This window comes from Trichoplusia ni, chromosome 26, assembly GCF_003590095.1.
Source record: "Trichoplusia ni isolate ovarian cell line Hi5 chromosome 26, tn1, whole genome shotgun sequence".
Taxonomy (NCBI): domain Eukaryota; kingdom Metazoa; phylum Arthropoda; class Insecta; order Lepidoptera; family Noctuidae; genus Trichoplusia; species Trichoplusia ni.
The window spans coordinates 2,477,430-2,502,407 of record NC_039503.1 but is presented as its reverse complement, the minus strand read 5'-3'; the positions used below and the strand labels follow the sequence as shown (position 1 = coordinate 2,502,407).

The following is a 24,978-nucleotide window of genomic DNA, read 5'->3' as shown; positions in this document are numbered from 1 at the left end:
AATGAGTACAACAATCAAAAATACAATTATTATTATTATTACATAATAAAAAAAAAATCCAAAAAACATTATTCGCACATAATCACCATTTAGCACTTCACTTCATTGTTAAGTCACTCGGTGATCATTCGATCAACTAATCACCGCTTGGCTTTTGACACAGGCGCGCACAGAATTCACTTATCACCGATTGTCAGTTTCACACGGCGCCAGAGTTGCTTTCAGAACATACAATTTGGTAGGTTATCAGATATTCTGGGTAAGCCTGGAAAAAGAAATATAATTTAGTAAGATTTCGTTAAATTATTAGTATTTGTGTGAACCACGAATGCTTGTCCTGAGTCTGGGTGTCTTTGTGCATGTGACTTGAATAAATTGGGTGAATAAATTAGATAATGCGGGAGTCGTTAAAAAAAATAGTTTTTACCCGCAAGAATGTTGGAAAGGGCGGCAATAATTAAAATCATATTGTACTTTCGAGAAGTTTAAATGTCTATCCCTATTTAAATTTAATCAAATCTGACAAAAACGGTTAAGTGGTTAGATGAGAAAATAACACAAAAAAATATGGAAAAAATGATATTTTTGCATTCAGGAATCGACATAAAATCTGAATCTAGTAATAAACTAATTTTAGGAGAGGCCTGCAGTGGGTCAGTTACAGGCTGGTGTTATCAACAGCTACACTAATGGCGCCCCACCGTGGGACTCACAAGCATGGTGATCAAAGCTTGTTCTCAGTATGAGAGGCCTGTAGTGACAGTTACCTGTTCGCCTCTATACACGACGTACTCCGGGTAGCAGAGGCCGCCCTGCGACGGCCTCCCCGCCACGGAGTGGTGACCGGGGGGCGCGTGAGCCATCTTCATCGCGCTCAGGACTTGGAAGGCGCGTCCGAGGGTCACGCGGCAGAGGAGCATTTGTCTGAAAATGATAGAAATAGTTTATTGAAAAACCTATTTGATCCAGAAGTTTCAAGAGCTTTATAATCCGATTAACGGTTGTGCGTGGGTTAAATTTACAGCGGGGTTAATGCGGTTTACGCGTCAGCTCATGATTAAAGACTCTGGTTTGGTCCGAAATCAAAAAGTCGACCAGTCCCGATAAATACGCGTGAGTAAGCCTTTATTACAATAAGCAATCATGAATCCGCCTCACGACGGCTACAGAATTCCTTCAAGTGTCACACTTCGAGTTTCAACGGCGACTTACTGCTCGGTTAGGTTAGTGGATGAGGTAATCACGCCAAACTCACAGAACGCGACGTGTCGCTGGTTCGATTCCCGTTACTAACGCCATTCAAGTCACGCTTTGTGCATGTGACTTGAATATTCGTGAAACCCAGACACAAGGATTAAATTCCTTATTACGGGAGTCGTTTTTAAACAAGACTTATATCTAAGCAGATCTCACCTGTGGCACAGATAACAGCTGCGGTCCTTGTGAGCGGGACAGCCTGAACCGCCGCCGAAGCCGTACACGTACTGATTACTCTTCGACGAGTGTTCGGCGAAGTATATACCAGCGCCAAACATACCGCCTGTTGGAGTACATAAGGAATTGATAAGGGAGGAAATACATAGATTTTAATATGCAAGAAATTGTTAGACTTTAAATCTTAGCCTTTCCCCAACTATGTTGGGGTCGGCTTCCAGTCTAACCGGATTGGTACTTAGCTACCAGTGTTTTACAAGGAGCGACTGCCTATCTGACCTCCTCAACCCAGTTACCTGGGCAATACGGTACACCTTAGTCAGACTTTCCAGTTTCTGACTATTCGTCGACTACTGTCATAGATGTAAAAATAGCAGCTGGGATCTGCGATTTACCACGTCTTTCGAAACACGGTCATAAACATGGGAGAATGGTACGAAAGGGGTATTGTAGAGAGGATCGAGCGGGCAAGAGTAGAGTGAGGAAAAGCAGAAAGGAGGAAAAAGAGCAATAGAGAAAAGGAAGCAAAAGGGGATGGGCCACCCGCGGAGAGCGAGAGCTTTGCGTAAGAGCGAGAGAACAGGGGGAGAGGATCATAGAGCAAATAAGACACGACAGGACACAAGGAGGCAGAGGGGACATAATTAAGGGGGTCAGGGCAAAGAACAGGGATTGGAGAGCGGGGGGCAGACAATACAACTGACCTATATATGCATGTCGTTCATCGAAGCCCTTCTGCACGATGGCGTTGATGAAGGGCGAGCCGTGGAACAGCATCCTCTCGTTGTGCGCGCCCGCCTCCTCGCACACCTCGCGGCGGCGGTGCTGGTAGCGCTCCCACAGCCGCCCGTTCACTAGCTTCTGTATCTGCACACACGGATAGCCAGGGTACCGTAAAACTGGTTGAATAGAAAATAAGGTTGTAATGCACAATATTACTTAATAAATGCTTGAGAAGTAACTGCACGGATAGCCGAGTGGTTGAGGTCACCACGCCAAACCCACTCCGCGCGTCGTGTCGCGGGTTCGATCCCCGCGTAGGACAAGCATTTGTGCGATCCACGAATGCTTGTTCTGAGTCTGGGTGTCATTGTGCATGTGATTTGTATGTTTGTGAAATCCCCCGCGACACAAGGATTAAATTCCTTAGAGAGGGAGTCATTAAAAAAAAAAGAATTGTCTTGTTAAACATCCTAATTTTAACAAAACCTCCGACGCTATTCACCCCAAAAATACCTCTATTCACCCCGTTTTACCTGCACAGAATAATCATTGATCTAGTGGTTAGTGATCCTGACTGCTATACCACAGGTCGCGGGATCTATGTTCGAGGATTCTATCCATAAACACAATTTCATAGAAAAAAACAAACATATACCTATGTAATTTCAATTCGCCATCACACTACAGGACTCAAGCAGAATACTTAATAGAAAAACCTCTTTTTTTTAGTACGACATTGAGATAGGACCTAAGAAATTCCTTTTTTTTTGTTAAGGCTGGAGAATCCTCATGGACATCCACTCCCTCGGGGAAGGAAATGGGTAGTGTCAGACTCTTACTGACTAAATTCATTTTGTATGCTTGCTATTTTATTAGCTACTGTTCCTTAGGCATTTTTATTCTACTTTTTTGTAAATTGTAAGTTCATGGTTATTTTTACACTCTAGTGTAAGACGTGAGGACTTGTTATTGGCTGTCTGACTACCGTTCAAAATTTTAATGTGTTCTATCTTGCTGTAGGTCTTCCAAGCTTAATAATAAATAAACCTGAACCGCCGTGTTACGTCATCCGCGTTTTTGTCTGTATTGCATTACTCCATACGGTAGCTACATACCCTGACGACGTTGTAGTGCGTGAAGTTCCCCCCGGCGTGGTCCCTGTGCGCGCGGACGGAGGCCTGCATCTCTCTCTCCACGATGCCGTACTCGCTGTCGGAGCACTCCGCGCCCGCCACCGGGACCACTTCCACCAGGGTCGTGCCGCCGTACCACTCTGGGAGGGGGCAAGAAATATGTCAGTGATAGTGAAAGTCGCGTAAATATAGTGTAAAGGGAGATAAATCGGTTGGGTGTTAAAAAATATTTAGGGTTGAAGAGGTACAGTTTCATTTGTCACCCAACAGAAGAAAACATAGCTAGCAAATATGTTGTACAAGGGTGCTGCTTATTTCTAAAAATATCTCCACCAGCAGACCCGTGGTAGGAGAAATGTGTTTAAGACCCACTTTATTTCAAATTCTTTGTCAAATGTCGATCCTTTTTTTAAATATTTGTTATTTTAGTAGCAACAGAAAGACATCCCAAGCAACACAAGGATTAAAATCAATAATGAGGAAGTAGTTTAATAATAATAAACGCGGACAACATCACATACATTGTTCTGAACCCAAAGTAAGTTGCTGAAGCACTTGTGTTATGGAATTCAGATACAACAAAGGTACCACAAACACCCAGACCCGAGGCAATCTAGAAATGTGAATGTTTACATTGACCCGACCGGGGATCGAACCCGGACTCAGAGCTAGCGACACCTTGAATCCGGTACGTACGCCACTCGACCACGGAGGTCGTCAATCTATACTAATATATAAAGCTGAAGAGTTTGTTTGAAAGCGCTAATCTCAGGAACTACTGGTCCAAATTGAAAAAATCTTTTTGTGTGGAATAAACCATTTATCAAGGAAGGCTTTAGGCTATAAACCATCACGCTGCGACTATGGGAGTGAAGATACAATGGAAAATGTGGCAAAAACGGGAGAAATATTCAACTTCGAGGGCTTGCGTTCAAAAATTCCTAACTTATATCTTCTAACCACGCGGGCGAAGTCGCGGGCAATAGCTAGTAGAAAATTCACGTAATTCGCTTCGCTGCTAGCTCGTAGCACTCTGTCTCTATATCCTTAGGTCACGGATAAAGCTCGTAGCAGCAACTACTTCTGTTTTTACGATGTCTGTGTTACAGATTAGGATATTTGACTAAGGCCCGATATTTCAATCATCAGTTAACTTCTATCTGAGGAATAAATATTACCGCTTGACACATATTCAACATATTCGTCGAATAAAAGTTATCTGGCGATTGAAAAATCTACCCTAAATCTAACAATATAAATCTGTCAGACAGACTTCAGAAGAATTTGGATAAGTATCATTTAGTATCCTCAAAAGTACCTAGGATAATGAAATTTATGATAGTGAGGGCTAACAACCAAAATCATAAGTTTTTATCTATATCTATATCTATACTAATATATAAAGCTGAAGAGTTTGTTTGTTTAAACGCGCTAATCTCAGAAACTACTGGTCCACATTGAAAAATTCTTTTTGTGTTTGTATAGACCATTCATCGAGGAAGGCTTTAGGCTGTAAGCCATCACGGTGCGACTAATAGGAGCGAAGATACAATGGAAAATGTAAAAAAACAGGGCAGGTATAAATCATAACTTATATCTTCTACCCACGGGGACAAAGTCGCGGGCAACAGCTAGTTTCAAATAGGCCGTTTCTCAGGCACTTTTAAAACGTTACATTACTGACTCTAGTTGCACGGTACCAAAGTGCCATTCTTATGGAGAAGAACCGGCTAGAAACTCCAACAAGCATCACATGCTAGTAAAAAGCGTAGAACGGTAATATTTCTAAAAAACAAATTTCTTTTTTGACAAATTCCCTATTGGCTACATACCAGTAGCCGCCTGCAGTGAATGCCGCGCAGCCTTCAGCAGCCTGTGCCTGTGTCCGTAGGCCGCTACGCCGATAGCTCGTAGGTCCTCGTGCGACATCTCCGAGAGAATGTCTACGGTTATTTGTTCACGTTCTAATACTGTTGTTAATTGTTCTAGGCCGATGCTGTGGGTAAGAAAATACTAGTTAATAATAATATAGTGTTACACAAATGTCACATACTTACATATTTTTAAATAAGTTAAAAAAGAACCGACTCCCGCAGTAAGGATTTTAATCCTTATACATCGGGGAAATTCACAAACATTCAAGTCACATGCACAAAGACACCCAGACTCAGGACAAGCATTCGTGGATCACACAAACGCTTGTCCTACGCGGGGATCGAACCCGTGGCAGTGGGTTTGGTGTTTTTGTGCATGTGAATTGAATATTTGTGAAACCGCGACACACTTTACTGCGGGAGTCGTATATTTTCTTTTGGTTTGAATGTTTCTCACCTAGACAGGAAGGTCTGCAGTGACTCTGAGGTGGAGAGAGCTGACGCTGGTCTCCCGGCGGCGTCCTCCAAGCTGCCTCGGGACCCCTCCGCCCAATACGTCGAGGGGACCACCTGGGACCAATCGATGGTGATTAAATCAAGCTGGAGTTGTTATAACATGTCATGATGACGAATAATAATAATGTACCGGAACTTTCACACAACGCCATCTCGTATCAAATAAATAAATAAATATTCCACAACTTTTCACACAACGCCATCTAGTCTCAAACTAAGCAGAGCTTGTATTATGAGTACTAGACAACTGATAAACATACTTATATATTTTTAAATACATACATAATACAGGGTGGAAGGGACGTCATACCGATCCCGTGGTCCAGGGGTTCTGGACATGATTCCAGAAGCCCCTGCGTAACTATGAGTAAAATAAACCTGATCGACATCCACTTACCGGTAAAGCCAGAGGCACAGTATCCCCACTGGGCATGAGTACAGGTTGCTGCGGGGGCGGGAGCGGGGGCGCGGGGGGCGCGGGGGCTACTTCACCCGCCGCTGACGTCATCGCGTCCTGCAGCAGGCAGCGGACGTCCTCTGCTCCGGCGAGATCGAGGGCTGTCTGACCCTCTTGGTTTTTCAGGTAAGGGTCCGCGCCGTGGGCCAGCTGGGGGCGAAAATTGGGGTTCAATTGAGGTTCAATTAAATTTGGCGTGTCTTAGATTAGGGTGTATTTATGGGTAATGAAAATAAGATCCTTAATTATCAGGGTGGTTTTTGATAATTTTGACGTGGCTGTATTTCTGTGTCATCATAGCTCCCGAACGGCTTGAGCGATTTAAATGTAGTTTGATTAGTTTTGAAGGTGAATTATATGCGGGTCTTTTTAGTTCGATAAAAAATCGGTCGGGTCGTTTAAAAGTTGTGGATTTGAAATTGCGGTCGAAAAACAGAATGTCTGCAAATACGTTGACATCTTTATAGTTTCAACTCATAAATGTTTGCGAAGTTGATTTGAACCGTTGATTCAACAATCTCGTAACATATTTTTTTATGTTAAACTGCCGTCTTGTAAAAAACTCACCAGTAACGCACAGAGCTGCGTGCGGGCCTTATGCGCGGCCTCATGTAGGGGCGTGAAGCCCCACCTGTCGGGGGCGTTGGGCGGAGTCCCGGCCCTCAGCAACAAGGCGGCTAGCTCCACATGGCCGTAGGAGGCCGCGTTGTGGAGTGGGACCAGCCCGCCCTTGTCCCGGGCCGAGACCGCGCCCCCGGCCGCTAGGAGAGCTTCCGCTACTTCTAAATTATTGTAGCCGGCTGTGGGTGGGATGTTATAGTGTTGTAGTTATATATTTGTTTAGGAGATAGTGGTTATGACTGGGTATAAAAAGGAAAGATCGGTTTATTACGTCAGATAAATTATTAAAACATGTAAAACGCGTATATTGTATTATAGAATCTCAGGTAGTGTGAGCACTTTTTTCATGGAACACAGGTTTTTACCTGGCTAAGGTAGAATTAAGTCAGTACTATGAATTACTTAATCAGATTTAACTGTTAATTGTCTTTCAGAAATAGATAAATTTAATCATGAGACTAAAAATAGAGGCTTGTGACGTAACGACTTCGCTGAATTAACATACAGAAGTGTCGTCACACGTCTTATATATTACATTTATACTTGCGGGACTATTATTATAACCAAAACTACACGACGGACATTGACCTACTTCGGCCTAGGAACCCGTAGGCCTGCGGGTTCTGTTTAAACTGGTTGTGTAATGACGTCATCTACTCACCAGCTAAATGCAATGGCGTCGAGTTCCTGCCGTGAGCGTCCCGGCAGTTGACGTTCTGTGGTGTTATTAATTTTCTGTAACAAAAATACAACAGAAGTATTGTAAAACGAGTTACGATTAATGAGTCAGAAAATATTGAGGAAAGAAAAATTGAAATTTAATCGATGTGTCGCGGGGAGTTTTACAAACATTCAAGTCACATGCACAAATACTCGTGCCCGCAGTGGGTTTGGCGTAGATACCTCAACCTATCGGAGATCCATGCAATCATCATTATCAGCCCATATTCGTCCACTGCTGGTAGGCCTCCCCTATTGCGCCGTCTTTGCAGAGTGGACAAAGACGATCCTTGGTCACGCAACTTCAGCGGGGTCAGACCAAGCGGTCACTAAGTGGTCTGACCCCCGCTGGAACACATGAGCCCCCTGTCGGTACAGTACTCACCTAGCCCTGGCGAGGTCTCCCCGCTTGGCCGCGTCCAACAGCGCAGCATCCCCCCTGAGGGCGTCAGCTGTGTCGCAGTCCCCGGCGCGGACCAGCTGCAGCGGGGTCAGCCCGTCGCGGTTTCGCCGGGTCGGGTCCGCGCCATGCTGTTATATAAAAAAGATTTGTTACTAGTGGAAAGTCGGCTGACCCTTGGACTGATACTCAGATGTTCTGTCATGTCAGTCACGTGTGTCCTCAAATGTGATGTCATGTCAGTAACGTGTGATGTCATGTCAGTAACGTGTGATGTCATGTCAGTCACGTGTGATTTCATGTCGGTCACGTGTGAAGTCATGTCGGTCACGTGTGATGTCATGTCAGTCACGTGTGATGTCAAGTGAGTCACGTCTGATGTCATGTCAGTCACGTGTGATGTCATGTCCGTCCCATGTGTCACCTCATATGTGATGTCATGTCAGTCACGTGTAATGTCATGTCAGTCACGTGTGATGTCATTTCGGTCACATGTGATGTCATGTCGGTCACGTGTGATGTCATGTCACGGGTATGGTCAAGTCAGTCACGTGTGATGTCATGTCAGTCACGTGTGATGTCATGTCGGTCACGTGTGATGTCATGTCAGTCACTGGTATTGTCAAGTGAGTCACGTGTGATGTCATGTCCGTCCCATGTGTCACCTCATATGTGATGTTATGTCAGTCACGTGTGATGTCATGTCAGTCACGTGTGTTGTCATGTCAGTCACGTGTATTGTCAAGTGAGTCACGTGTGATTTCATTTCGGTCACGTGTGATTCCATGTCAGTCACGTGTGTTGTCGGTCACGTGTGATTTCATGTCAGTCACGTGAGTTGTCGGTCACGTGTGATTTCATGTCGGTCACGTGTATTGTCAAGTGAGTCACGTGTATTGTCAAGTCAGTCACGTGTATTGTCAAGTTAGTCACGTGTGATGTCATGTCAGTCACGTGTGATGTCATGTCGGCCACGTGTGTTGTCTAGTCACGTGTGAAGTCATGGCAGTCACGTGTGTTGTCGGTCACATGTGATTTCATGTCGGTCACGTGTGATTTCATGTCAGTCACGTGTAATGTCATGTCAGTCACGTGTGATTTTATGTCAGTCACGTGAGTTGTCGGTCACGTGTGATTTCATGGCAGTCACGTGTGATGTCATGTCGGTCACGTGTGATGTCATGTCAGTCACGTGTATTGTCAAGTGAGTCACGTGTGATGTCATGTCGGTCACGTGTGATGTCATGTCGGTCACGTGTGATGTCATGTCAGTCACGTGTATTGTCAAGTGAGTCACGTGTATTGTCAGGTCAGTCACGTGTATTGTCAAGTTAGTCACGTGTGATGTCATGTCTTTCACGTGTGATGTCATGTCGGTCACGTGTGATGTCATGTCAGTCACGTGTATTGTCAAGTGAGTCACGTGTGATGTCACGTCAGTCACGTGTGATGTCATGTCATGTCACGTGTGATGTCATGTCGGTCACGTGTGATGTCATGTCGGTCACGTGTGATGTCATGTCAGTCACGTGTATTGTCAAGTGAGTCACGTGTATTGTCAAGTCAGTCACGTGTATTGTCAAGTTAGTCACGTGTGATGTCATGTCAGTCACGTGTGATGTCATGTCGGCCAAGTGTGTTGTCGGTCAGGTGTGATTTCATGTCGGTCACGTGTGATGTCATGTCAGTCACGTGTAATGTCATGTCAGTCACGTGTGATTTTATGTCAGTCACGTGAGTTGTCAGTCACGTGTGATTTTATGTCAGTCACGTGAGTTGTCGGTTACGTGTGATTTCATGGCAGTCACGTGTGATTTCATGTCGGTCACGTGTGAAGTCATATCAGTCACGTGTGATTTCATGTCGGTCACGAGTGAGTTCATGTCGATCACGTATGTTGTCATGTCGGTCACGTGCGATGTCATGTCGGTCACGTGTGATGTCATGTCAGTCACGTGTGATGTCATGTCGGTCACGTGTATCCACATATGTGATGTCGGTCACGTGTGATGTCATGTCAGTCACGTGTGATGTCATGTCGGTCACGTGTATCCACATATGTGATGTCGGTCACGTGTGATGTAATGTCAGTCACGTGTCATGTCTTATATTTATCTCCTCAATCGTCTCACCTTCAACAGCAGCCTGACTATATCGGCCTTCCCCTTGGCGGCGGCCTCGTGCAGCGGCGTGAACCTCCACAGGTCGGCCGCGTTCACTCCCGCGCCGGCAGACACTAGTAGCTCCGTCACCTCGTAGTGGCCGTACGAACACGCGTTGTGAAGGGGGACCAGGCCTCTGTGGATGGGGGAGGGGGGGCAAAAAAGAAAGTTAAAGTCAAGGTCTGAAAGTGAATACATTCCCCTAAGCGGTTATAAAGATTAACAAGCATAATTAGGAATTGTCATTTTATTTTGAATATAAATGCTATCTTGATATTCAAGTAAAAAAAAAAATTGACTGGTTTCCTGGCGAGGAAAGGAAAGGGGTGGATGAGGCGGAAATCGGAGGCCTATGCCGAGCAGTGGGACTGGTTTTTATGATTTTCTTTTCACATTATACACCCACTTTTTGTTTTTCTGCCTGCCTCGTCGTTGACTAATGCCTTTGGTATTAAGTCCGCCATTGCATTTATTTGTAAAAGAAGTATTAAATAAAAGAAAATACTGTAATATTCATGGCAGGTATAGTTTCAAAATTTACTCACCCTTTGTCTTTCGCGTGAACATCGGCACCTCTTTGTAATAATAATTGAGCGAGCGGAAGACGATTATATCTACAACAAATATATATTAATTACTAATAAATTCTTACACTAATAATAGTTTTTCGTACGGTTTTTTTAAACGGCTCCCGAAGTAAGGTAATCTTTGTGACACATGTATTTCATACACACATTCATAAAATATCTCAACTAAATGGTACAAAATGATTCAATTTATTGATAAGAATGATAAATAAAAAAAATGAAATCTGACCGTTCGAAGTCGGATACAAGCAAGATAAGTGAGTGTATAAAAACGTGGGAATAATTCAACTCACCCTGCAGCAAAATGCAAAGGCGTTGAATGCCTGCCATCAACATCCCTGCAGTTGACGAGACGAGGTCTGGCATCCAGGATGCTGCGAGCGTTCTCCACATCACCTGTGCGAGCTGCCTCTAGCAGACGGAGGGCGGCCGCGTTAGCGCAAGCATCTGTGTGGAGACATGTAATGAAATCATTTATTCTGTAGATAGGATATATTATTACTTTGAGTCGCGCCGGGCGGTACCTTATCCCTGGGACACATTAAATAAATAATAAATAAACAAATAAATGCGGACAACATCACATACATTGATCTGAACCTAAAGTAAGTTGCTAAAGCACTTGTGTTATGGAATTCAGATACAACGAAGGTACAGTCAGCGCCAAAAGTCGATGAACAGAATCAACTTTACAAAACAGCTGTTCACAATAAAATGCCATAAGTTATAGTCGCAACTGGGAAACAAAATAGAATGTACACCAGAAAATTTACAAAAGTCGCTAAACACGAGTATTTCAAAAGTATCTGTGCACTAGTATTCCTAATGTCGCTGAACATCATTCTATCAAAAGTCACTAAACAGCAGAAAAAACAAAATTAGGCTAACAAAGTATATTTTTAATGTTGCCGTGACTGTGTTAATGTACCTACTTTTGACGCTTATGTTGTTGAGCTACTTTTGGGACAGTGCTTGCTGTATCTATATCAATACAATTTATAACTTTAAAAATGCTGGACCGATTTTGATACAATTTGAATGGAGTGACATTTAAAAACATGAACATTTAGAATTTTTTAATCCATTGAAATGAAACTACATTTACGGATTTTACCGCAGTTTAATTTTAGATATTAGTTCCCGACGTTTCGACACCTTCGCAGGTATCATGGTCACGGGCAGACTGAGATGGTGTTTGTCTTTCTTGTCTTGTTTCTACCTTCATATTTTAATTAATTATTTGTTGTCCGACACTGTGTCTTGATGTCTTGCAGCGCTGCTCTTGTGTTTTTGGCCTTGAGTTTATTTATTATTGGGTCCCAAGTAGGTGATATCTTCCAGCCATCTTCTCTATTGAAATTAGGGTGTTTCTTAATCTTAGTACTCCGCGAAGAGGCTTCCGTCAACTGGGACCGCAATTAAGGCTTGTATTCTCGCTAGTGACCTTGTGCATTTGGACGAGTGCGGGGATGATATAGATGCAGTATTTATACGGGACGCATTTTTAAATAGTTATTATAGAAATCAGACATAAATTTAAAAAGTAACCAAACCAATTCGGCGCTCCGTCTTTTATAGCGGACTGCTTGTCAAATCCCAGGTTCGAAAGAGGTTTCACTAAGGATCTTGAAGGAGGTTTCACTTTGAGAAGAAGGTTTCGCTAACAATATCTAAAATATTTTCATTTGAATTATTACTTAAAGTAATAAATGAAATATGTGAAATAATAAATTTTATTTAAAATATATTTTTTTATATTATTTTAATATTTTACAAAAAAATAATGGATTAAAAATTCTAAATATCCATGTTTTTAAATGTCACTCCATTCAAATTGTATCAAAATCGGTCCAGCATTTTTATAGTTATAAATTGTATTGATATAGATACAGCAAGCACTGTCCCAAAAGTAGCTCAACAACATAAGCGTCAAAAGTAGGTACATTAACACAGTCACGGCAACATTAAAAATATACTTTGTTAGCCTAATTTTGTTTTTTCTGCTGTTTAGTGACTTTTGATAGAATGATGTTCAGCGACATTAGGAATACTAGTGCACAGATACTTTTGAAATACTCGTGTTTAACGACTTTTGTAAATTTCTGGTGTACATTCTATTTTGTTTCCTAGTTGCGACTATAACTTATGGCATTTTAGTGTGAACAGCTGTTTTGTAAAGTTGATTCTGTTCATCGACTTTTGGCGCTGACTGTACCACAAACACCCAGACCCGAGGAAATGTAGAAATGGGAATTTTTACATTGACCCGACCGGGGATCGAACCCGGGACCTCAGAGCTAGCGACACCTTGAAACCGGTGCGTACGCCACTCGACCACGGAGGTCGCCACATTGTACTGTATGCTGACGTACCGTCTGGCTGCGGGTACAGTTCGTCGGGCGCGGTGTGAGCCCCGCAGGCCAGCAGCAGGCGGCACGCCGCCGCCGAGTCGCGCCGCGCCGCCAGCGACAGCGCGCTCGACCCGCGACCGTCGCACGCGTTCACCTTGGCGCCTAGGAGGCGAGGGTACAAATACGTCAGAATTGTAATAATGATATTCCACAACTTTTATACAACGCCATCTTGGGGGAACGGGGGCTAAAAATACGTTAAATTTGTAATAATAATGATGTTCCACAACTTCCATACAACGCCATCTAGTCTCAAACTAAACAAAGCTTGTATTATGAGTACTAGACAGGTGTAGACGTGTTGTATGAAGACATGTGTGATGTATGATGACAAGTGTGATTTATGACGCCAAGTGTGATGTATGATGACAAGTGAGATGTGTGATGACAAGTGAGATGTATGATGACAAGTGAGATGTGTGACGCCAAGTGTGATGTATGACGACAAGGGAGATGTGTGACGCCATGTGTGATGTATGACGCCATGTGTGATGTAAGATGACAAGTGAGATGTGTGACGACAAGTGAGATGTGTGATGACAAGTGTGATAAATTATAACAAGTGAGATGTGTGTCACCATGTGTGATGTATGATGACAAGTGAGATGTGTGACGCCATGTGTGGTGTATAAAGGCAAGTGCGATGTGTGACGCCATGTGCGATGTGTGACGCCATGTGTGATGTATAAAGGCAAGTGCGATGCATGATGCCATGTGTGATGGCAATGGCAATTTAATGGCAATTTTAATGTCTGATTTTTGACATGCGTGATAGCACTGGGAATTGGCATGGTTGTAATAGGATTATAGTAAGCGTTATTATTAAATGGCACAACATTATTAAGTGCACAACGACACCCAGACTCAGAACAAGCATTCGTAAATCGCACGAATGCTAGTCCTAAGTGAAGAATCAACTTTGCGCGACGGTGGCTTTAGCGTGATGACCTCAACCACTCGGATATCCATGCTAAATACATACATAGTCAAATTACACCCAGGCACAGAACAAATAATCATTCTCATCACACAAACATTTGTCTTGGATGGGAATCGTATCCACGACCTCCGGTATAACAGTCAGGACCACTAACCAATAGACCAACAGGCCAATCGTACTGCGTAAGATCGACTTTAGAATATCATAATATGTCATGTTCAACATCATGTGCCATGTGTTGTGTATGATAACGTATTGGATATATAATTGCCATAACCATATAGTAAGCCTTATTATTAACTAGCTGACCCAGCAAACGGTATTTTGCCTAGTTCTATGTATTTTTTAATGCCACATTATAAAAAAATAAAAACAAAAAAGAAATCGTTCAAAAATAAAAATAAATATTTTATTGTGGAAAACCCTTATCAATTAGGGGTATGAAAAATAGATGTTGTTCTATTCTCATACCTACCCAATATGTATACAAAATATCATAAAAATCGGTCGAACCGTTTCGGAGGAGTACGGTAACTAACATCGTTACACGGGAATTTTATATATTAGAAGATGATACAACGATTTATCGCTATCGCCCGTCTAGTTTCAGACCCAACCGGAGTCCTTAATCATGAGCTAAGTTATTGTATCATTTTCAAGACATTTACTATGAAAGCCTTATATAAACTCACCGTGTCTGAGCAGCAGGTCCATGGCGTCTAGGTGCGCATGTTCAGTGGCCACGTGTAACGGAGTCTGACCATCTTTGTTCTTCTCGTTGACGCGAGCGCCTTTCCTTATCAGCATCTCCATCACCTGAGAGGCATGGTCATGTTAATGGGATAAGACGATTTTAAGAGAATGGAACGCAGGGGCTGAAAGAGTGGGAAGTATGTGTGCGAGAGGGATGGAAAAACCATGGCGATTATGTGGTGACAGGACAACGAGAATGTGGAATACGTTGTTTCTTTAATTTGCGAATTACAAAAAAAAAATAACGCTTTGAGAGTCTCACGTTTTTAATTGTTGTCTTAAAATCCCATATTAATGACAAAATATAAATTTTCTTGAGTCATTGTGGATTTTTTTTAATCTATCGCCTCACTAAGGTAAGATAAGTTTTAACTCGCGAAACCACCGCGTTAGCTCATGATGAAATGATCATGAACAAATCTGATCGCTCAGAACAAATGATCGTGCTCATCACACAAACATTTGTCCTGGGTGGGAATCGACGACCTCCACCACGACCTCCGGTATAGCAGTCAGGGTCACTAACCGCTAGACCAACAGGCCAGCCGCCTCATGTAGTCATCATATATTTGTTTGTATTATCCTTATTTGTTTGTCCTTATGGTGTTCAATAAAGAGTATTCTATCTATCTATTTTCTATTCAGCCCGTTTTAAGGTATGGTTGTTTTCGTGCCTGTTTCCGCTTGGGGTACAGGCTGGCGGCCGCGCAGTGCAGGGGCCTGTCCCCGCTGCCGACGTGGGCGAAGTTCGCGAGGGCCTCGGCCGCCACCTCGCTGCCTGCCGGGACCACGCTGCTGCTGCTGCTGGCCGGCTGGGGACTCTGCCCAGACAGCTGGGGACAACATCACATGTGGGGATGAAACGCGCCTTAATAAAACTTCAACTTGAATTTGGCCAAGATCAACCTGTAAACTCAAGGCACTAGGGCCATAGGCCCGTCGAAAAGATATGGTCCCTGCAGAAGACGAAATCAACGCACTTTTCACGACCTCCAAAACGAGAGGTCGAGTCGTTAGCCTATTTTGCCGAAATCGCGATACGGGCTTAATGAATTTCTATGAAAACCACGCATCGGTCAACAACAAAAAAACAAGACACGATGGTTCAGTTGAATGCCATGAGGATTCCTCTACCTTACCCAAGAAAGGGCCAGGCTCCAGGATGAAAGAATCTCCAGCCAGCCCCGGATAAAAAATAATTAGTTATGATGCAGGAGGCAACATGATAAATTGGAGCTGTTTTTACCTGATGCTGGTGTCCGGAGACGGCGGACAGCTGCTTCTTGACTCTCGCCGGTTCTGCTAGTCGACATGCTTCTAGCAAACAGTGGCCGCGGTACTCAACTGAAAATATAACAATTATAGTTAGACTTCACATTAAGAAGACCTCATAGAAATAAACCGGAACAAAGATAGGGGCCTTATTTTAGGATGGGAAATTATCATGACTCCCCCCGCTTTGGATTGAGCGGCTGATGCCGGTAAAAGTAGACGTTAAGCATGGATATTGAAGCAGAAACTTTAATTACGCTTGTCCTAGAGAAACCTGTACTGTGGGATAAGACCGACGAAGTCTATAACGACAAATATTTTTATTAAATGATGTAACGGTTTTCTCACGCGTATTTATCGGGGTAGCCCGACTAGTTTCGGACCCAACCGGAGTCTTTAATCATGAGCAGACGCGGCGGGATCGAGACTCGCGATTTGAATCGCGATCCCACCGCGTCTGCTAGTCGGGCTACCCCGATAAATACGCGTGAGTAAACCATTACATCATTAAATAATGAATCAGTCTCACGATAGTTATTATAAAAAGAAATTACATATTTTTTCCGGCAAAATTGCCGAACCTTGCCTAATGTGAATTTATAATGTGTACAGCCACTAGCCCTAGGGTTTAATGTTATATTAAATGTTAATGTAAATTGTTTAATAAATAAAAAAATAAAAAGGCGATGGATGTTTATTACTCTGTAATGCAAAAACCGTTATATAACCTGGATTAACACATAGGATACTTTTTATCTCCATTTTATGTTACCCTAGGAACTTGTCAGATTCCTAGACTATACAGATATCCCGTAGGCCCATTTTCGATGCGGACAGAACCGCGGGCCATAGCTAGCTAGAATATGACTGGCCTGTTGGTCTAGTGGTGAGTGACCCTGACTGCTATACCGGAGGTCGTGGGTTCGATTCCCACCCAGAACAAATGTTTGTGTGATGAGCATGATCATTTGTTCTGGGGTCTGGGTGTAATTTATCTATATTATGTATGTATTTAGAAATATATAAGTAAGTTTATCAGTTGTCTGGTTACCATAACACAAGCTCTGCTTACCTTGGGATCAGATAACCGTGTGTGAGTTGTCCCCGGATATATTATATACTTACAAGCAAGCCTTTCTTGTAGTTCTCGTGTCGGGGCGACGTCTAACGCTGACTTCCCGTGGCAGTTCAGGAGTGTGGGGTCCGCGCCTTCACTCAGGAGTAGAGAACATACCTGGGAGAGGAAGGTCATCATCATCATCATCATCAGCTCATATTCGTCCCCTGCTGGAAATTTGTCTCCCCAAATTCACAAGAGAAAGGTAATGTCGTGATGGACTTGAGGTACAATGCATGGATTTGTTGGCACAAGGTGCAGGTTCTATACCATGACGACCACCGTGGTCGAGTGGCGTACGCACCGGTTTCAAGGTGTCGCTAGCTCTGAGGTTCCGGGTTCGATCCCCGGTCGGGTCAATGTAAAAATTCACATTTCTACATTGTCTCGGGTCTGGGTGTTTGTGGTACCTTCGTTGTATCTGAATTCCATAACACAAGTGCTTCAGCAACTTACTTTGGGTTCAGAACAATGTATGTGATGTTGTCCGCATTAATCATTTATAAAAAATGTGGGCAAAGTAACAATGCCCCAATTTAATTCCTAATTCAAAGGATAACGGTGTAGAGAGTTCGACCCTTGCATAGGATAAGCATTTGTCGACGCTGCGACCGACGCACTCGGCTATCTGTACCGTCGAAACCCGTCGGCTTCATTTGATAAAATTTGATTGAGTGACATTTAATCTATTATTATCTTTAACTCCATCTTAATTCTAGTTTTTTAAAACCATCTTACCTCCAGCCTCGCCTTGCTGGCGGCCTCATGCAGCGGAGTGAAGGCCCAGAGGTCGGTCGCGTTGACGTCAGCCCCCGCGCGGACCAACAGCTCCGTCACCTCGTAGTGGCCGTACGAACACGCGTTGTGGAGGGGTACGAGGCCGCTGTGGGGGGAGATATAGAAGTGTTCAAAGAAAATGTAACTCTATTTCAGTTTGGGTAAAGATGTTTTTATAATAACTATCGTGAGACTTCATTTAATCTAAACTAATATATAAAGCTGAAGAGTTTGTTTGTTTGTTTGTTTGTTTGAACGCGCTAATCTCAGGAACTACTGGTCCAAATTGAAAAAATATTTTTTTGTTGAATAGACCATTCATCGAGGAAGGCTTTAGGCTATATACCATCACGCTGCGACTAATAGGAGCGGAGATACAATGGAAAATGTAAAAAAAAAAACAGGGCAGGTATAAATCATAACTTATATCTACTACCCACGGGGACGAAGTCGCGGGCAACAGCTAGTAATGGATAAAGTTGGTTTGGTATAATATGAAATGTGATGTTTTTTGTCTCTAAGACCGTAGTGTGTAGGTGTGTGTGAGTAGTATATGCGCGCATTTGTTTTAGTGTAAGTGAGTGCGTGTGGGTATAGATTGCTTTTCTTTTTTTCTTGTGTCTAAGAGAGCGTGGTTAAATGTGTTATGTGGTTCTGTTTGAACGCATCTATCTTAGTGGGAAAGCATTAGCCTGGGTGTTTCTGTCGCTCTTATCCTTCAAGACTTCGGCTCCCTACAGCAGTATTGTGTATGTGTGTTTGAATAAGTGAGTGTGAATGCGTGGGTGTGTATGTACGGGCAACAGCAGGATGACGGCCCTTCTCTTATTGCAGTCTGAATGTGTTGTGTGTATGTGTGTGTGTGTACATGTGTGTCACTCACCCCTTATCCTTCGCGTGCACATCGGCCCCCCTCTGCAGCAGCAGCCTGACCGCCCTGGCCCTGTTGTACCCCGCAGCCAAGTGCAGCGGCGTGGACCTGCGTCCGTCGCTCGCGTGGACGTTCACGTTGAGCGGCGTGAGCAGGGACGCGAGGCGGTCGTCCGCACCCGACCGGGCCGCTTCTAATACGTCCGCTGCGCAGTATTCACCTGGGGACAGATCGTTTACAAGTCAGTGACTGATTTTACAATAGGGTATTAAAGTTTGACAAAAAAATAGATCTTTTTAAACAGTACACATCTTTCACACGACGCCATCTAGTCTCAAACTATGCAAAGCTTGTTATGTAAGAGTAACTTATGGAACTTTCTTGCCGGTTCTTCTCCATAAGAATGACACTTTGGAACCGTGCAACTAGAGTCAGTAATGTAACGTTTTAAAAGTGCCTGAGATACGGCCTATTTGAAATAAAAACTTTTTGATTTTGATTTTGATTTTGATGTTCGTCAGACAGTCCAAACATGACATGTGTGACTAAAATCGGTTGAGTCGTTTGAAAGTTTGGGGGCTGAAAGCAGGGAAGAATAGCCGAATGTCTTCAAATACTTTCTAGTAGGGATTCAAATGAAAGCGCTTTAAAATAGAATATTGAAGACGCAATCAAGAGAATTCTTAACTGTGTTTAATGAGAATATATGGGTTATTATCACGGTAAAATGTTATCGTGTGACATTCAAAAAGCGGTATTAAGTGCCTGTTGGTCTAGTGATTAGTGACCCTGACTGCTATACCGGAGGTCGTGGGTTCGATTCCCGTCCAGGACAAATGTTGTGTGATGAGCATGATCATTTTTTCTGGTGTCTGGGTGTAATTTATCTATATTATGTATGTATTTAGAAATATATAAGTAAGTTTATCAGTTGTCTGGTTACCATAACACAAGCTCTGCTTAGCTTGGGATCAGATGACCGTGTGTGAGTTGTCCCAGGATATTATATTATATGTATTATTATTATATTAAATCAAAATGCAAAATATTTCTCAGCAATTCCATACCTAAGTAAGTATGGAATTACTGGCAAATTAATCATGTAATTATAATTATCAGTAGGTATTTAAATAGATCGATTTTAATTTTAATTTAATTGTTACCTGTCAACACAGGCCTGGTAGCGGAGTCGGCCAAGTCGAGCGGCGTCTTGCCCTCCGTGTTCCGTATGTTGGGGTCGGCGCCGTGTTGCAATAACGCTGGAAAAGAAAAATGGCATGAAGAGAAATTTTCCAAAAAATACAGTTTTGGATGTGATCCAAATGGTGATATTATGTTCTATCTCTTGAATTAAGTTTGATCTAGTTTCGTCCATGTTATAGATTTACAGGGTAAACATTTCTACCCTCACACTCATATACACATCGAGCCTCTTCTTTAGCAGCTCCTTCGTAGGTCAGCTAGTAGCCTCATTAGAAACTTGACCCAACGAAAGACTACACACATCATCGTGATATCAATTACCTTTACTGCACACTGACACACGTCTACACACATCGACCTAATCCTAAGCAGCTTCTTCTAGCGTAATATCAATTAATTTTTAGGGTCAATTTATACTAGGGCAGAGTTAAAGCGCATCGAAGTGTCTATTATAAACTGAACATAACAAATTCAACCTTAACTCCACAGCGTAATGCATACAACGCTCCTGAGATTTTTAAAAATTGTTACCAGCGTTGATCACGCGCAGACGCGTGAATTCCGGAAAAAACGCACGTCTTTGAATAGACGCTTCGATGCGCTTCGACTCTGCCCAAGTATAAATTGACCCTTACTACAACACACTGGCACTCACCTATACACACATCGACCTTCCCCTTGGCGGCGGCCTCGTGCAGCGGCGTGTAGCCCCAGTTGTCGCGCGCGGCGGGCGCGGCCCCCGCCCCCAGCAGCGCGCGCACCACGTCCGCGTGCCCGAACGAGCACGCGTTGTGCAGCGGCTGGAGGCCGCCGTCGTCGCGCGCCTGTAACGCCGCACCGCCCGCTATCAGGATCTCCACTACTTCCCTGCGACCGTATCCTGGAATAGAGAGCTAGTTTTATATTCTGTCCGCTTTGTTAAGAAGCTTTTGACAGGTCGTAGCATTATCCAAAATGTTTCGAAGGTTTATTGGAACAGGAATACAGGCTGAAATTTCACTTAAATTTTATTTTACATTATTATTATTATAATACCTAACTTTCGTAACGCTCATTTAAAGATAAATGAAACAAAAGATTAATGTAGCAAATAGAAAAAATAAAACCAACATGATATTTTTAGCTTGCGTAAATTAAAACTAAGAATTTTTTAACATATTTAATTCTTTTATTAAGACCAGGCCGCTTCCTTACATCCTTACATATTATAAAACAAAGTCCCTCGCCGCGTCTGTCTGTCTGTCTGTCTGTCTGTTCGCGATAAACTAGAAAAGTACTGAACGGATTTTTATGCGGTTTTCAACGATAGATAGAGCAATTCTTGAGGAAGGTTTTAGTGTATAATAAGTTTAGGTTTTGTGTAAACTGACGATATTACAGCGATATTAGTTAAACATGTCGGAAAAAATTAAGCCATTCGAGAGCTTTCATCGAGAACGCTGCCAAAACCTTTTGAGTTACAACAAAACAATGTATGGCGAGTTTGTACCTCTTTAATAGATCTACAAAAAAGTCCGCGGTGGTATATGTCTATCTTCCAAGGATAACCCACAATAACCATTTTTATGTGTTTTCTTAATACAGTAAAATTATTGGTTACTTACGAACCTCTTTTTAACAATACAGTATTAATCCTTATCCAAATAAATAAGTTAGATATATCATGCATGTAATATAGAACAAAATTGCCTTTTACACTACGCCAAAAATGTTAATAGGTAATGAGTTATCGTAATATTAAAATCTCCGCGCGAGAAATTAAAAATCGATGAAACGTAGCGAAGATATCGTTGGCATCTATATACTAATTGTACTATATATATACTAATTACTATGTATATACTATGTATGTACTATGTATATACTAATTGTTTGTTTGATTGTTTGTTTGAACGCGCTAATCTCAGAAACTACTGGTTCAAATTGAAAAAATATTTTTGTGTTGAATATACCATTAATCGAGGGAGGTTTAAGGCTATATGTATATCATCACGCTGCGACAAATAGGAGCGAAGAAAAAGTCATAACTTATATCTTCTAACCACGCAGACGAAGTCGCGGGCAACAGCTAGTCGTAATATAATGCAACAAAACAATGTTCTTATTAATAACTACGAGTATTTCCTCGTCATCGAATTAATTTACTTTAACTCGGGGGGGTTACCAACATTACGTATAAAACACCAGTCAAGTGCGAGTCGGACTCGTAACAAAAAGATAAATTAATGTGTGAGCTGTATACTTTGTTTCTCAAAAGATCGAAACATTATAGTATTCCCGTGGGACACGAATGATATATGTTTTTGTTTCTGTCAGTTTAATCTATAACAATGAATACGCATTAACGTGGATGGGACGTCACGATTGTGTATAAATTTTAAGAAATTGTTACGTCACAATCCCTCTCGTAAACTGTAAAGCAGTTTGTCTTTGAAAATCAGGCAAAGCTGAAGAATAGATTTGAGTATATACTTTTAACTACATAAAGAACGTGCGCAACATAATGTTAAAACAATCTTTTGTTTACATTAGCAAATAGAAATCGTGTTACAAGGTCAAGGATATAATGTTAAAAAACAAAAGACTTTGTACTTATCAATAAATCACACAAATAATTATAATTGCGAAATTCCTTTCAATACATTGCCAACATTCAAATAAAAGGGCAGGGATTTATTTGAAATAGGCAATTTTCCTAGGTGGAAAATGGCGTGGAAAAGAAACTAAAATCTATACATCTATACTAATATATAAAGCTGAAGAGTTTGTTTGTTTGAACCCGCTAATCTCAGGAACTAACTTTGGGTTCAGAACAATGTATGTGATGTTGTCCGCATTTATTTATATTTATATAAGTTATGATTTATACCTGCCCTGATTTTTTCACATTTTCCATTGTATCTTTGCTTGTATTAGTCGCAGCGTGATGGTTTATAGCCTAAAGCCTTCCTCGATAAATGGTCTTTCAACACAAAAAGAATTTTTTCATTTTTTCTTTTTCAATTTGAACCAGTAGTTCCTGAGATTAGCATGTTCAAACAAACAAACAAACTCTTCAGCTTTATATATTAAGTATAGAGTATAGATTTATGTTGGCTAATACATAAAGAACATTAACCAACTTATTAATTTCCCCTTTCTTTATCAATAACATTGAAGTTATTCTAGAATGTTACAATTCTGACTAACACTATCTGACACTTGTCATCAGAGATAATAAATGTTTTGCAACAGAAAAACAGTTGATGTAATGATTTTAAAATTTTATAGAAATATATTCATGTAAAAGAATTACTTTGAAAACAGCTCAATCAATCAGCTTAGCTATGTTTAAAAGAAAAAGCTGGAATATTAACAAGATTGTAAAGTAATTAAAATGCTTTAATTTTAATGAAAATCATGCATAGAGTAGCTACACTCAGCTTTTGTAACAGTATTCTTCCAATTAAATATATAAATATTATATACTAGCTGTTGCCCGCGACGTCGTCCGCGTGGTTAGAAGTTAGGAATTTTTGAACAGAAGCCCTCAAAGTTGATTATTTTTCCCCGTTTTTGACACATTTTCCATTGTATCTTCGCTCCTATTAGTCGCAGCGTGATGTTTTATAGCCTAAAGCCTTCCTCGATAAATGGTCTTTCAACACAAAAAGAATTTTTCAATTTGGACCGGTAGTTCCTGAGATTAGCGCGTTCAAACAAACAAACAAACTCTTCAGCTTTATATATTAGTATAGATATAGAAGTATAGAGTATAGATATAAACCGAGATATAAAGATAGACACTTGAAACTTTTCACATTTTGTTTCTTTCTTTAATATAAGTAAGTTTTTAATTAATCTGTTGTCAAAATGTGTTTAGAATTTAGCTTGAACGATAAGACTTAAAAAGATGGCATACTTTGTAAGGTAATCAATAAAAACATTTCAACCACTTAGTTGCAAAACATCAAAACAATGTTTAATTACATTTATAAACCTTAAAACAGTCTGTGCTTAGATTCTAATAAGTCTTTGTTTACTCAACAATTTAAATTAGTTTCAAATTAATAATTCACACAAATAAGGATTTAAAAACTCATAAATACATGTAATCACAGTCTAGTTTAGCCTCGAGTTAAGTTAGCGCGATAATAAACAAATGTAATATTAAATAGACCGTGACAGATCGAAAACATCAAGAATTTTTGGTTCTCTTGCAAAATTTAACAACATTACAAGGATTACGTCACGGAAACATGAATAAAACACAACAGAAGGCATAAAACACGAAACGCCAATCGTCTAGCGTAACTAATTATGCAATTTTTAAAACTGACTATCATACTTCCTTCTTGTCCTTTCACTAGTATTAGAAAATCGTGTTTTATGACTAAATTGTTGCTTTTTAATGTGTTATATGTGATTTATTACCTGCAGCGAAGTGTAGAGGAGTCGATTTTCGCCCGGCCGTGTCCCTAGCATTCACCGTTTGGGGTGTAATTAGCTTTTTTACACGGACCGCATCGCCCGTTTTGCAAGCTTCAAATAACTCACGCAACGGATCTGTGGGCGGAGGCAGTGCGTCAAGCGCCGATCCGAGTATCGAACGACGGCTCGACATGATGATTTCGCGTTTCACATTTATTTTTCGTGTATTAAACGCACATTCTCGAGATATTATTAAATAAAAACACGTATATCCACAGCTGCTTGCTACTTTTATTTGACAATTGCATTTGGGGTTGCTACTCCAAAACTTAATTTCCCAAAAGAATGGGAGAAGATTACACAAAAAACTTTTTGGGACTTTTTTTAAATATCATAATTTAATTTTATCACAATGTCTTGGAGTAAACCTTGTTGACTTAACCCACTTTACGATAAAAAGTTATTTTCACAATTGGAATTTCGTAAGGATTTCCTTGATTGGTCAAGTTATGCGAAATTTCGTATAAGACCCTATAAAAAAATTACCATTGTTTATAGTGGTGGTGTGGCGCTACTTAAAGGGTCTTTATGATGATA

At 41.5% G+C, this 24,978-nt stretch overlaps 1 protein-coding gene across 2 annotated transcripts; it reads right to left on the bottom strand.

The window, feature by feature from the left end:
* Positions 1-16: 16 nt before the first annotated feature.
* LOC113505440 (tankyrase) lies at positions 17-24,697 on the bottom strand. 2 transcript variants are annotated; one of them, XM_026888117.1, is made up of 24 exons: positions 24,385-24,697; positions 20,627-20,851; positions 19,932-20,027; positions 18,781-18,988; positions 17,859-18,003; positions 17,129-17,237; positions 15,978-16,075; positions 15,406-15,564; positions 14,671-14,794; positions 13,000-13,140; positions 10,921-11,074; positions 10,586-10,654; positions 10,011-10,176; positions 7,864-8,009; positions 7,420-7,493; positions 6,705-6,937; positions 6,078-6,287; positions 5,622-5,734; positions 5,123-5,286; positions 3,273-3,430; positions 2,139-2,301; positions 1,414-1,540; positions 768-924; positions 17-265 (listed from the first exon to the last, which is right to left on the bottom strand). In XM_026888117.1, the coding sequence occupies exons 1-24, from the start codon at positions 24,572-24,574 to the stop codon at positions 200-202; spliced, it is 3,495 nt and encodes a 1,164-aa protein (XP_026743918.1). In that variant the 5' UTR covers positions 24,575-24,697; the 3' UTR covers positions 17-199. The 2 variants fall into 2 exon arrangements, with proteins under 2 accessions (XP_026743918.1, XP_026743919.1); XM_026888118.1 differs by lacking the exon at positions 13,000-13,140.
* Between the last annotated feature and the right edge of the window lie 281 nt (positions 24,698-24,978).